Source organism: Hypanus sabinus, chromosome 1, assembly GCF_030144855.1.
Source record: "Hypanus sabinus isolate sHypSab1 chromosome 1, sHypSab1.hap1, whole genome shotgun sequence".
Classification (NCBI taxonomy): domain Eukaryota; kingdom Metazoa; phylum Chordata; class Chondrichthyes; order Myliobatiformes; family Dasyatidae; genus Hypanus; species Hypanus sabinus.
In genome coordinates, this window is record NC_082706.1 from 119,212,722 (window position 1) to 119,228,321 (window position 15,600).

The 15,600-nt window shown below is 40.6% G+C and overlaps 1 protein-coding gene across 1 annotated transcript in view; it reads right to left on the reverse strand.

The window, feature by feature from the left end:
• Positions 1-15,600, reverse strand: part of col22a1 (collagen, type XXII, alpha 1) — a 256,846-nt gene that overhangs the window by 152,365 nt on the left and 88,881 nt on the right. The window contains exons 5-6 of the mRNA XM_059988289.1: positions 14,685-14,784; positions 6,573-6,696 (exon numbers count right to left, since the gene is read on the reverse strand). Of these exons, the coding sequence (XP_059844272.1) occupies positions 6,573-6,696; positions 14,685-14,784 (224 nt within the window). The remainder of the gene's footprint in view (positions 1-6,572; positions 6,697-14,684; positions 14,785-15,600) is intronic.

The following is a 15,600-nucleotide window of genomic DNA, read 5'->3' on the forward strand; positions in this document are numbered from 1 at the left end:
CCTGCACCTGGATCACAGCCTTCCATACCCCTCTCATCCATGTTCTTATCCAAATTTCTCTTAAATATTGCAATCAAACCCACATCCACCACTTCTGCTGGCAGATTATCGACTTATTTATTATATTATTTATCTATTTATTAAGATACAGAGTAGAATTGGCTCTTCTGTTCCTTCAAGTCACTTTATCACTGATTTAATGCGAGCCTAATATTGGTACAATTTACATCCTACTCTCGCACCACTCTACTAGTGTCATCTTTGCTGTTGATGGAATATAAAACTATGTCAGGTAGAGGATGGGCCATAGATGTGATTCCATCAGTTTTCCTTGGTGTCGATCAAGTTAAATGATTTCAAATAAGTTAGCAGCCAACATTCAGGCTACAAGGTACGGGAGAAGAGGAAGGTTCATAGTTACCATCAAGCCCGTGGTGGGATGGATGATAATAGCAAGTCTATTGTCCCTAAAGCATGGGCACGAGAGTTCTACTCCACCCATAACTGCACAGCTCGATGGATACGATTAAAATATTCCCTTTTCAGCCTGGTACAGCAGAGAATCACAACTGCTTCCAGGGTCTGTGCAGGTAACAAAGATGTCTTAATGTGAATGAATAAACTATTTCTGCTTGAAGTCAATGGAAACAATGCCCATTCTAGTCATACTTCTTGCCAGATTCCACATAGGAAGAGTGGCTGTAAATTAGGATACAGGTGTATTTAAGGAAATGGCAATTTTGACTCCCAATACCAACCATCTTACTAGTAAATGTACAGTCTCTAGTAAATAAAATCAAAGATCTCAGAGCTGGGTGCTGTATCAGAGGGACATTAGGACCACGCGTGTCCTTTGTTTCACAGAATCCTGGTTAACCCCTTCTGTACCTGACGCAGTGATTTAGACTCACTTTACACCATCAAGATAGGACTGTTGAATCTTTCAAAAGCAGAGGAGGTGGTGTATGCCTCATGATCAACTCCTCTTGGTGCACAAATGTATCAGTGTTGTTCCAGTTTTGCTCACTAGACCTGGAATACCCCTAAAATCACTAAATAAATCCCATCAACAGATCACTTGCAGTACCAGTGGAAACAATACACTGGACCACTGTTGCACCACCATCAAGAATGCCTACTATGCTATTTCACACCCTCACTTCAGAAAGTCTGATCATCTGCCTGTACTGTACTTCTACTCCCTGAGTACAGGCAGAGACTGAAGACTGCAGCACCAGTCGTGAGGACCAAGAAGGTATGGACAAGGGAACCATAGGAATGCTTACAGGACTGCTTTGAATTGGTGGACTGGACTGTATTCAGTGATTCATACTTCAAACCCAGATGAGAATGCTACAGTTGTTACTGACTTCATTAAAACCTATGTGGATCAGTGTGTGCCTATCTAAACTTGGACATTCTCAAACCAAAAGCCATGGATGAAATAGGAGGTTTGTCATCTGCTGAGGATTTGTGACATTTGATCTGTGACATTTAAGTCGGGTGATTCAGGTCTGTACCAGACAACCATGTATGTATGACTTGCAGGGAGCTATTTCAAGAGTGAAGAGACAACTATGAGCAAAATTGGAGGCGGAATCCCGATGGATGTCACTCTGGCAGGGTTTGCAAGACATTACATTCTACAAAGCAAAACCCTTATATGCCCACTTTGAAAGGGAGAATACAACTACTGCCGTGAAGATCCCTACAGCACCCAGTGACCCTACGTCTCAGAGGCCGATGTTAAGGTGGACAAATCCTTGCAAATCCTTGATGGAGTACCTGGTAAGGCTCTGAAAAGTTGTGCCAACTAATGGGCAGCAGTACTCACGGATATTTCAACTTCTCACTGCTACGGTTGGAAGTTCCCACCTGCTTCAAAAAGGCAACAATTATACCAGTGCCTAAGAAGAGTAGTGTGAATTGCCTTAATGACCATCATCCAGTAGCATTCACATCTACAGTGATGAAATGCTTTGAGAGGCTGGTCATGACTAGAATGAACTCCTGCCTCAGCAAGGACCTGGACCCACTGCAATTTGCCTATTGCCACAATAGGTCTACAGCAGCTGCAAAGTCAGCGGCTCTTCACGCGGCCTTATATCAACTGGAAAGTACAAATACCTATGTCAGGATGCTGTTCAGTGTTTAACACCATCATTCCCACAGTCCTGATCAATAAACTACAGAGCCTGGACCTCTGGACCTCCCTCAACTTCCTAACTGGAAGACCACAATCTGTGCAGATTGGTGATCATATCTGCTCCTTGCTGACAATCAACACTGGCACATCGTAGGAGTGTGTGCTTAGCCTACTGCTCTACTCTCTCTATACCCATGCCCATGTGGCTAGGTATACTCTAATACCATCTATAAATTTGCTGATGATACAACCATCATTGGTAGCATCTCAGATGGAGATGAGAGGGTGTACAGGTGCAAACTATGCCAGCTAATTGAATGGTGTCACAGCAACAAACGTGTACTCAATGTCAGTAAGACAACAAAGCTGATTGTTGACTTCAGAAAGGGCAAGATGAGGGAACACAAACCAATCCTTGTAGAGGGATCAGAAGTGGAGAGAGTGAGCAATTTCAAGTTCCTGGGTATCAAGATCTCTGAGGATCTAACTTGGTCTCAACATATCAATACAGCTCTAAAGAAGGCAAAACAGTGGCTATATTTCATTAGGAATTTGAAGAGATTTGGTTTGTCAATTAAACACTTGAAAAAAACACACACACACACACATACACACACTGTGGAGAGCATTCTGACAGATTGCATCACTGTCTGGTATGGGGGGTGCTACTGCACAGGACCGAAAAAAACTACAGAAAGTTGTAAAATTAGCCAGCTCCACCTTGGGTACCAGAGTGGTGTCTCAGAAAGGTGATGTACATTAGTAAGGACCCCCATCACCCAGGACATGCTCTCTTCTCATTGTTACCATCAAGAACGAGGTACAGAATCCTGAAGGCACACACTTAATGATTCAGGAACAGCTTCCTCCCCTCTGCCATATGATTTCTAAATGGACATTGAACCTATGAACACTGCCCGACTCTTTAAAATATACATTATTTCTGTTTTTGGACTATTTTAATCTATTCAATACATATATTGACTGTAATTGATTTAATTTTTTCTCTTTCTATATTATTATGTATTGCATGGGACTGCTGCTGCTAAGTTAACAAGTTTCACATCACATGCTGGTGATAGTAAACACTGTTATGAAATCCCGTAACTGGATTACGTACCAGCAAAGACAGAGAGGTCCGTTGAAGTCCGATGATACTATTTTTAAAAGTATTTATTGATAAAGGGCACAAAAATAAGATTAATGCAAACATACAGATAATATACGTCATCAATACTAAATCTAAAGCGCGGGTATAATAATAACCAATAAGAAATAGCTCTGTTGTTGTCTAGGGGATAATGTATTGTCCGATGGAAAGATAACAGTCACTATCAGTTCGTTCAAGCTGCAGCATTGTTGGGTTTAAAAGCGATGCAGTTTAAACTTGCCCAGGTCTTTTATGATGCCAATCCATTGAGTCAGGGGAACGGATTTCCCCATTGTTAGCTAAAAGCTGTTTACGGTGGTTCCAGCCACGGAATTGAATGCACATGGCCTCCTGCTGTTATGTGGTCGCTTAACGTTTCTTCTGGTGTGTCTGAGGGGGTTGTTCCCCAGACCCTCTTTTATCCTTCCTCACGGGGTCTCAGATGTCAATCAGGTTGGGATGATGCAATCCCTCAACCAGCCCATTCTGGTCATCCCCTGAGGGGCTTCAATGAATAGTACAGTACTCAAAACACAACTTGGTCTTCTGGAGACAATGACCATGTTCCGTAGCTTTACATCGCCGGGGAAACGAGGCATTTTGCACGTCCCTCTCTCATTTCCTGGGCCCCTTTACCCAACCCAACAGTGATCTTGCGATTCTCACAAAGGAGGGGGCTACGGACGTAACAACACGATTCTGATTCTTATACTGGAAGTATTGGAGCACACCATCATTGAATGGCGGTGCAGACTTGATGAGCCAAATGACCCACTTCTGCTCCTATATCTTCTGGTCTTTACTTTCTACACAGTCATAAAAGCTCTTGTTGGCCAGAGAGAACTTCAATTCTCAAATCAGTGAACTGGAATGAGGCAAGGGCCATGGAATCCACAAAGTAAAAGTCCATGTTCTTGCCATTGCTTACAGGAATGGAGGTGGCCATTTTGTGACACTGTCCTTGCAGCTGCCATTTTTTTGAGTGGCATGGTGAACTGAATTTTACTCCGGAATAATCAGAGCAACTGAATATTGATACAATGAGTTTTCTGCTGAGATCGTTTTCAGATAAGAAGCTCTTTGTTATGTAAAGTGGAGCTTGCAGAAGGAACAACCTGTGATCTGGTTATCTTGACCCTGTTTTTGCCTGTTTAGACTGGTTTGAACCAGTTTGAATTGGATAGGACAAAAGAAATTACATAAGGCACAAGGTTGAAGGAACCGGCCATTAAGCAACATTGCTTGTAGCCTTATCCGATGAGAACTTACACAGGTCATTAAAATGACCTGGAGCCAACAAAATTGAAACATCATAGATTGATATGATAAGGAAAAGAATAAGAATTGCGAACTTTATGAGTACAGGCAGTGACAAGTTTGTGGAGACCAACAACTGCTGAAGTAGGAAATGTGGAGATTACATCGGGATCAAGGAGAAAACCTGGCCAGCATAGACTCCTTATCCTGGGTATTGCCTTTTCTTTGACTGATCATGGAGGGTCAGGGAAACATAGTGGCTGTGCACACAGCTATTCAGTTCGCAATTTCATGTTCTTCTTGGCTGAGACAATAAAGGTCAATACATAAAGATACTCTCTGTGCCTGACTGATCACTATTATTGAGTTAATTTTTGTAACATTCTTAATAATTGTCTTAACAGTGCCTGTAGGCAATTTAAAAAAAAATTCCTCGTGGCCTTTACAAAATCCTTTCTTATTGTTTTGAAGGTATAAATCACTTAATCCTATATATCTTTAATCATAATTTTATCACAAGCCCCACCTGGAAATTTCAAATCAAATTTAATCTCTTTAATAGTCAATCGTCCCTTTTGGCACAGCTCCTTGTTTTCCGCATGAGACTGATGTTTTGGCTTTTTTTAAAATCTCATCTAGAATTTTTTCCTACTGTTTAATTAATTATTTGCCAAGCTTTCTCTCTGTTACCCCAGGACATATCTTTTCTCCATTGCAGTCCATACATTTGCTGTCTCTTCTTTTACTGAAACTCTGTGGTAAACACTGCATTGTATTCAATTTCCCATTGTTCATTGTCTCCTTTATCAATAGTTCCATTTATTTTCATGAACTATAGCAATAACTAGAAAGGGTCTAGAAAGCAGAATGGGGAGCATTCTAAAATATACTCTCTACTGAATACTTCACCAGTGATGCGGATTCCACTACTATTTCAGCCTTTCAATCTCTCCTGAAAATACTTCAATCAGGAAACTTTCGTTCCCAAACCAACCCAAATATGAACCAAGTCTTGCTTTTGACTTTTATTAATCATTCTATAAAGTTAATAAATTCCTCCACAACTACACATCAAGCTACTCTTAAAGGAAGTACATAGAATACTGGCATTGATGATGTTATCAGAACAATAACAGATGGAATTTAATTCAGGATGTATGAGTTTAGGTATTTTGTGAGCACTAATAAGGGAAGGAGATACATAGAGACTGGTCATACCCTAGGGAATATTGAGGAATAGAGGGAATGGTGTACAAGTTCAAAAGTGCAGCATGTGTAGAAAAGGTGATAAATGCGGCATATGAGAAACTTGTCTTCATTGACCCCGGTGATAGCTTATAAGCACTGGGAGGTTATGGAAAAACTTAATAAAACATTAGTTAAGCCACTACTGGAGTAATGTGTACATATCTGGTCAGCACACAATTGAAAGGACATAACTGTACAGAAGAGGATGGAGAGGAATTGCATCAGTTGTTGCCTGGGATGGCGTACTTCAGTTATGAGAGACTGGATAGAATGGGATTTATTTTAGTTGAGAGGATACCTGATAATGTAAATCTCTCCCCATATCAGAAGGGTTTAAAATGAGAGGGGATGGATTTAAAGATGTCTACAGAGGATCTGAGGAAACTCCACTTTTACACACAGAGCCTCATTGGAATCTGAATGAGAGAGTGTTGGGAACACAAACTCTCCTAACATTGAAATAATATCTAATCAACCACATAAATCATTGGATATAGAAACTTAAGCATCAATTCTAGTAAATAGGATTACTGTAGTATGGGTGGATGCTTGATAGTCAGTATATAGATATGACAGGAGAAAGGACTGAGTTAAATAAAGAAATTGCTGGAAAAACTCAACAGTTCAGACAACATCTGGAGAGAGGAAAAATATTTCCGCCAGATAAACTTGACCCATCTGAAATGCTGACTGTCTTTCTTTCCATAGATACAGCCTGGCCTGCTGAATACTTCTGGCATTAATTTATGTTTTAACTATGAGTCTATATACCTGTGGAATTCCATATTTGTCGATAATTTGCCAAATGTACCAGTCTTCTCTTCGCGAGGATTTTCGGAACTTAAATGTAGCAACAAAGGCATATTCATCAGGAAGACCTTGAGGAAACACATCTCTGAGATAAAAGAGAAAATAAATGTTTTTGAGTGTTCAGCAGGTTTAAGCAGACCCATATGGATCTGGAAGATCACACATTCCATCCATAGTCTCACAAACTCGGTTATTGAGCAGAAATGCTAAAGTCCTTTTTGCTGCCCGTATGAATGCATATGCCTGTAGGTTTTTGTTTCACACATTTTACCAAATTTGAAACTCAAAGATCAGCAACAGCACATTTCAAGTTTTACAAGGCACCCTGGTTCACAGAGAGGATGGTAACATTTTCACAATGGAGCAAGTAAGTGACCGTGCTTTTCTCCTTCTGACTGCTATTGCATTTTCCCCATATTGTTGGAATGAGTAAAGACAAAGAAGTGATTAGGACCAGGTGTGACAATCCCTTTGATGAAATATGCACCAAAACCAAGCAACATAAAATATTATTGCATCAGAGTGACAATTGGTTAAGAAGGAAACGGGGGGGAGAGAGTGAAATGAACAAAAGAAAATGAATAACATTTAAAATAATAAGCATGAGTTGTTCATGGTCAACTTATTGTTTGCTATTTATCGGTCTGAATTTTCTGCTCTTTCTAAATTAACCTTTGTTGTTGAAGACAGAAGATTTTACCTCTGAAGTAGATAACATTTTTCGGATATAAGCATTGGAACGCTGAGATCTTGGCTGATTCTTGGACTACGATATTTTCCATGTCTAGTTTCCTAACGTTGCCTCCCGAACCCCACAATTTACACAGCTGGGTGACCTAGTATCACATCTTTACCTCATTTTAGTTAGACCACAGCAAGTTACCCTGTATACCAACATGAGTAGTATTGCAGCAAGGCAATAAAAACCAGCTAGCCCAGTGACCCAACCTGAGAATTATTACAAGAAAAAATGATACAAAGGTAAATCTGGTTAATTCATGAATGGCATGAGAAGTTCTGGCAGATATATCTCCGAATTTGCAACAGATGTCCATTGCAGAACGTTTGATGGTCACTCTGCCCTGAAGATGTTGTTAGTTAGAACAGAGTCATGCATAAATCTGTCAACCTAAGATAAGAAATCCTGACAAGTCTGGCAGCTGGGTGAGTGGAACACTTCTTACAATACCCTACCGTGCTTCAGATGTGTTCTTGCTTATGCCTTCACACATATATTGTGGAGCCACAATTAAACATCTGAGCACCTGATAGACTAAAACAGCAGAGTGCATACGGACAGTTATACTTACCCGTAGTTCAATTAACTGCTATTTTTATCTGTGAGGTTGTGGTTGAGCCAGATGGAGTTGAATGAGTCACATTTATTTCAGGATGACACTGCCTGACCTATAGACCACAGGGAGCCACCGGAGCCAATAACAGCCCTGGTGTGAGTAGTGGCAAGACTCTGAAAGCTGACAGCTAACTGCTTAAGGGTCAACAAAAACAATGACATCGGCTAAAGTGCATTAGTTGTCAGGCTGACAAGGGCAACAGTCAAAGGCAATGCTTATGAGCTTTCAAAATGTATTGTTAGAATGAAGCGTGCACAGATATTTCCACAAGTTTTCCTCAGAACTCACGCCTATTTCGTTTTAAATTGTCATCTTCTTTGATCTGCCCAAGAGCGTACATAGAAGCAGGAATAGGCCACATCGCCTTTCAAGCCTGCTGCAAACTTTCAAAACATTTGGCTGACCTGATCTCATTTTCAGCTCCACTTTTCTGTTTATTTAGCAATATACTTGGTTCCCTCATAGTCCACAAAACTTCACTGTGGAGGACAATAGCAGTATACCAGAAATTCAAGAGTGTCAGGGAACAGAAGTGAGCCTAATTGCTATTGCTAAGGAAAAGGTGCTTTTTAAACAGAAAGCTCTGAGTGTAGGCATATCATCAGGACCATATAGACTACAGCCCATAGTTCTGAAAGAGATAGCTAAAGAAATTGTGGAGACATTAGTAGTGATATTTCAAGAATCACTCGATTCTGGAATGATTTAGGAAGACTGAAAAATCACATATGTCACCTAACTCTCACAGAAGGCAGGGAGGCAAGACAGGAAATTATAGGCCAGTCAGCCTGATTCAGTAGCTGGGAAGATGCCAGGGTACTTGGAGACACATGACAAAATAGGCAGAAGTCAGCATGGTTTCCTTAAGGAGAATTCTTGTCTGACAAATTTGTTTGAAGTCTTTGAGGAAATAATTGGCAAGAGTTACAAAGGAGAGTCAGTGGATATTGTTTACTTGTATTTTCAGGAGACCTTTGACAATGTACCATACATGATGCTCCTTAACAAGTTAAGAGCCTGTGGTATTACAGAAAAGATACTAGCATGGACAGAAGATTGGCTGACTGACAGAAGGCAAGAGTGGGAATGAAGGGTTTTTTTTCTACATGTGTTTGTAGTTGGCTTCTGGTGACTAGTGTTATTCCATAGGATTCAGTGTTCAGTCAGTGTTGAGTATATAACATTTCAGTAATTTTAGAGTAATAATACAAATGTATTGTTGAATGCTTTGTTGCTTACATAATTCATCATGGGTTTCATGTAAAAGCATGTGAATAGTCTACTTATATGTGAGTGCCTTACTAATGATGCTGACGTTTCCCTGACGTTACACTAGGACACATCATGAATGATGTAACCTGTGGTTATTGGGTGTTTTGGGTTTCTCAACATCAGACACAGTTGACCAGGCAACCCAGCGAGGGCTAATCAGTCCTTGGCTTGTGTCACAGTAGCATTGGTCCATGGGTCATATTTCTTGATCCATAGCCAAATGGAGACTTGTTCAGCAGCCTCTGTGATGGTTCTGATGGCTCTTTTCTTTGCAGTCCCCATAATACCAAGGAGAGAGTAGGTTCTGCACAGCAAGCAGCCAGCAAAACCTCCACACCCCACCTCTCTTTGCTCACATTGTCCCTGCACCTCTGTCTCTGGCACTACTCTACCAGCTCCGGGTATCTGACTTCCTTTCATTCAAATGCTTCCTCAATCTGGTCTTCCCAAGGAACTGTCAGTTCTACCATGACCACCTGCTTTCAGGTTTCTGACAGAATGACCATGTCAAGCCACAAGGATGATGAACAGATGAAGTCAGGGAACTTTATTTGCTTGTCAAGGTAGACTACCAGTTGCCAGTCTGACACCGTGGCAAGCAAGCCTGGACGGAGGTTTTGGTTGTTCTCCGGGTTTGACAAAGGCTATGGCTTTCTGGGTTGGCGGTGGTGCCTACTGTTGTTAATGATTGAGGAGATACTTTTTGCCACTTGCTTCATCACCTGGTCATGGTGCCAGCAGTAATGGCCTTCTCCCAGGGTTTAGGCTGCTAAAGATAAAAGGAGACATGTTATCCTCAGCTCTGTGCTTTTCTTTCGATGAATTTTATGTTTCAGAGTTAATAAACATAAGTGTGGTGACAAGTACATTTTAAAACAAACCCAAGATGACCACCGACCTGCTGAAGCACAGCGTATTTTTTTTTCTTTGCAAGGGGAGAAAGACGATGAGTTAAAAAAAAAAACAAAAAATGGATAAAATTCATGGGTCCATAAACAGTGGGTACTGGGTGATAATAGTGGTTGTAACTGCGCCAGTCCAATGAAATAACGGCCACGCAACATGCAGATGTCCGTGAAGATTTATTTTTATTTCTCTCTCTCTCTTTCTTCAGTAGACATCGTGAAAACTACAAAATAAAGGTCATAAAAAGTTTGAAACATACATCTCTCAGTCTTTTTTTAAGTCTCTCAAGCTAGTGTCCACCGATAAATAGCCCCAAGCACGTTAACACAACACAAGTGTGCTGAAATCAAATAATTCACTAAAAACGTATCACACTGTCCATATACAGACACATCAACAACACTGTACACAATATATAAACAAAACAATTACTGTGTATGCCTCTTGGACCACATGCAGAATAATGCTACTTTAGGGGCCATGTGTCTTTCTCTGCTTCCATGTTGGTTCTGACCCATACCACAGTCATGCCTTTATTAGACTGTGGTCATGTGACCCATTAAACTCTGGTCCTTAAGTAAAACCTCAGATAAAATAATCATGAATTTATGACAAAAACATGTACCGGGTAAATTAAACATCTCAATGAAACCTGTCTCTGAGACAGTTACACTCCCACCAAATTACTATGAATTATGATAACCTTTATACAAAATGTTGAATAAATCTAGTAATTTCCAGAATCAAATAATTGGTATTTGAAACAAACTCTGAGGTCAAACCGATACCCTAAACTCTCCACGCCAGTAGGAGTTTAGAAATTAGTTCCATTGAAATATATTTTAGTTTTTTTCTACAAGGACAACTGATTTATGGATAGGACGTTCAAGAATGGATGGAATAATCATTTGCCGACCCTCTTTTCCTAGCCCTTTATTTCCTAATTGTATTTTGGCTCTTCGCACCGGTCCATCTTCACAAACATCAAGCACTCTTCCAAGTCTCCATTCACTATGAGGAATCCCTTCCTCCTTTACAATGACAATATCTCCAGTCTTCACATTTCATCCTGAAGAGTACCAGTGCTGCTTGAGGGTGATGTTTGCTAGATATTCCTTCTTCCATCTACTCCAGAAATGCTCTGTCAGATATTGCACTCTGCGCCACCTTTTCCTGGCATACAGATCTTCTGCCATAAATTTTCCTGGGAGTGGCAGCGGGACAGAGGTTTTCATGGTAAGTAAATGGTTTGTGGTAAGTGGCTCTGGGCCTTTGGGATCATTGATACTGTCAGTGATGAGTGGGTGGCTGTTTATAATTGACATGGCCTCATAGAAGAAGGTTCTCAGAGAAGCTTCATCTAATCTTCGAGCGCTCTGTGAGAGGACTGAGCTTAAGACACTCCTAACTGTCCTGATCTGCCATTCCCAAACACCTCCCATGTGACTGGCATCAGGTATGTTTATGGTGAAGTCACATTGTTTTTCGGCCAGGTAAGCGAGTGCATCTATCTTTCCAATGTAGCCAGCCATCTCTGCATTTTTGACTTGATGGACTGAATGGCCTAATTTACTCCCATGTCTTATGGTCTATCTATAAAGATGTATAAACTTCAGTAAAATAGTTCAATCTTATTTCCATTTTAAATGGATAAACCATTATTCTGAACTACCTTTCACTTAGTTTTGGATTCCCCCATGAGGAAAAAGTATTTTCTTAATATTTATTTGATCAAGATCTTCATAATTTTGGTTTGAATAAGATCAGTTTCTATTCTTCTAAACAACAATATATCTTGTTCCAAACTTTTCAACTTTACCCCTTATGATACTTTCATCCCAGGAATCACCTTGGTGTCCCACTGCTTTAAACACTCACAGACATATGGAGGCCGGAGCTTAAGATGCAGTCACCTAAAGGTGACTCTTTTGCTTGCAGTTTCAGAAACAGCTCTACTTCTATCTTCAATATCTCTTTTTTTCCTTTTCTGGGTTCTTTTGAAGACCCTGACCAGGAGTTACACGCTGACTTTGGTTCTTATGACTGGCTGCTTTTTGATATGCCAAGGACGTGGCCTGGAAGACTAGCGCACCTTTAGGATGCCGGATTTTCATGCCTCTGGAGATGGGCGGACTTGAGGCCGGTGCTGGCGCCTGGTGTGTTGTGGGAGACAGAAGATCATAAGCAGCAAGCTGGTGAAAAGAGTCACCTCTTTTTCTCTTATTCAGGAGGGAGCCTGTGTTATGTCAGAGTACTGGGTGAAAGAGTAGTCTTTCGGGTACAGAGGGGGAGGGGGGGGAGGGAGAGGGAGAGGGAACGAAAAAGAACACATCAATTTTCAGTGGCGGGGTGGTGTGTTTGTGAGGTTGAGGGGAATAGGTAGAACAAAGGGACTAGCTCTGATAGGGCGAGACCCTTTCAGAACATTAAGTATAATCTGTGCTGAACCCTTTCATGTCTTCAGATGTTGATAAATAGACTGTATAATCCATTGTTACAAATCAACGTAGCTAGTGTATGTTTATACACAGTCTCAATGAATATACCAGCTACAAGCCTTGTAGCTTCAGTTCCCCAATCATTAAAAGCACTTTCTAGAGTGAAGATCACATTCGTAATTCAGACCAATGGGATACCTTTGATTTAGACACTGAGTTCAATAACAAATATTCCTGGTAAGATAAAGAACTGTAAAACATCGAAAAGGCCCTGTACTTCATTTTTAAAATGTTCCACTTAATACCAATACTGGGTTCAAGTTAATGCAAAAGAAAAATACTCTGATTGTTGGAAATCTAAAATTGAAACAATGAATGTTGTAAATACTGGGAAGATCAGGCAACACCTGAAGTTTAGAAAACAAAGGTAATATTTCAGGTCAATGACTTTTCAACTAAACTATGAAAAGTTGATGATTTCCACATGGATGATGAGAGAAAATTAAAGATGCAACTGGGAGAATTAGAAGTACAAAAGACTAGTCCAGTTCTAGGTAGAGGAAGCTTTTCATCTCTCTTTCATCTTTTTCATCTCTTAAAGGCTGCTAACCTCTGTTCTCCCAATTATGTCATCTCGATTTCTTCACCAATGCTGCCTTATTGGCAGAATACTGAGAGAAGTTTTCCTTTCATCTGTAGGTGAAGGGGTGGAAAGGGAGATTTCTGAACCAGTCTTCAGAGTTGTGCAAACAAACAGATGATATAAGTAGTACAGTGACAGAAGAGATTTCATTCAGACAGTCTGGATGAATTTGAACACAGGACAAATGAGGGAAAAGGCCAATGTCTAGTACAATATGACCCAGGTTCGCACTTTTTGGATGTGTCTTAACCTGGTCAACTGTCAAAAACTGAACTGCCTGTTGCTAGGTCTGTTCTGCCATTTTGACACTGGTGCACATTTTTGACTCTTATTGGGGATTGCGATACCATTAGTGCTTACCATCATGTGTGTGCTTTGTGCTGTGTGTGACTGTTGGTACATCTTGACCCCAGAATAACATGGTCTTGTTCGGTTGTATTCATGAGTATTCATGTCTGGTTGCATTGAAGGTTGGAAAATATTCACTATGATTTCTTCTTTCTCTTGGAAGGGAGATAGCTGTTTTACACTCTTTTACAATGGAGTTTCCCTCATATTCACTTTAGATAACAGAAAGAGACCATTCAACATATAGATTCTGTTGTGCTTGCTCGCCTAAATCTTTTGATGAGACCCAATGCCAGAACAAGCTGTAATTCAAAATAATCTTTACTCGGTAAAACTACACCAGTCTCAAAACTCAACTCAACCCCCAGAAGAGCTATTTAAGTGGTTTACCCCAGATCAATTGATTTCTTGATGGGACAATGACCAATTAGTGAAAGCCAGTCTGGGGTTGGTTTCAGCTGACCACCAAGTGCTGATGGTTTTGGCTTGCCATAACAGAGTCTATGCTGGACCTGACAGCATTTCTGTCAGTCTCATTCCCTCACTTATTTCTGTACAAGAATTCTCTCTTGGGTAGCTAATAACTCCCATCCCTCACCTGGCACCCACATACAAGAGGAACAAATTACAGTGAGCAATGAATCTACCCACTCTGCGGAATGTCATTGGAAAATGGAGCAGTGGGGGGGAACCTACACAGTCACAGAAAATATGCGAACTCCATGCAAACAACAACCATAGTCAGGAATGCAAACCAGTCACTTGAGTAGTGAGGACGTGACACTAATTACTGCATCACTGTTGAACTACAGGAGCAGGATGGAGCATCAGGATGTGAAAGTTTACATACACCATCTGTTTACAGCACAGCAGCTTCCAGAACACTTCTGTGTCCATCGGACTTCCAGCAGCGTGCAAGGCATTTATCCTTATATAATACCACAGAATACTGAGAGGTGGAGTGAAAGGATGTTCAGTAAGATGTATAAAAGTGAAGTGCTGCTTCTGTTATTCGGTGGGATGGAGCAGTTTACTCTGAAGTGGGTAAGTTGAAGAGCAAAGTGGAATGGAACAAATGGCTGTCGAGGCTGCAGCTTCTTCTGTCACTTACTTTGTCATTTGAACTATGGGCATTTTTCCAAGGCGAACATATCCTCCATTCCTCACTTCAATAATGCTTCTCACGCGGAACAGCTCCATTAGGTCAAACCCTGCAAAACAACCAAGAAAGTTAAGTTGAAACCATGAACATTTTTTCAATTCAAAGAAGCAGCAGAAAATGGAAGGTTGGCTGGTTGGTTTCAGATGCGAATGAGATGGCACTGCACCTTTTGCTTTACTTTTTTGGATGATTGGGAATCCTGGAGGGCAGGTAACTAGGCTGAGCTGATGGGTGGCGAGATTGATAGTTGGTTGGGTCTGTTCTGTAGTTGGGATTAAGAAGACAAAGGATACAAGGCAATGAATTTGGGGCCTACCTCAGTGGAGCCCACATCTTCAGCTACTTAAGGTGAACTGAGTAATCCTGGGAATGAGCAGTGCAGTTATAAACTAATTTTCCTGACAAAACTCCAAAAGGTGCAGTGCATAGTAAACTCATTAATTTGAAGCACTGATATTATGTCAAACATGCCAATGTCATTCACATTGAACTTAAATATTCAGTTGCAAGTGTTGGTTTCTGCATTTTATTCCAGGAAACATACATTTTCAATCACTTATCACTGAAATAAACAGATATATGTTCAAGACTATCTATTTCATCAGTATTTTATCATTGAAAGCACAATGTGGAAATTGAATCCTGGTATTTGTGCCTAATTTCCTGGCCATGCTGGAGAACCATTCATTCCTAGCTGATAATGCAACATCTCACTCATTCATTGGATCTGCATTGTCAGTAGAGAGAACTGTCACTGTAGGTTTCTGTAAGTAAAATGAAGTATTGTTAGCGGTGTGTTACATGCAGTGCTGCAATAAACGACACGCAGTCGGTGAGTGGCAGTTGCAAAAAAGATTTATTCAAA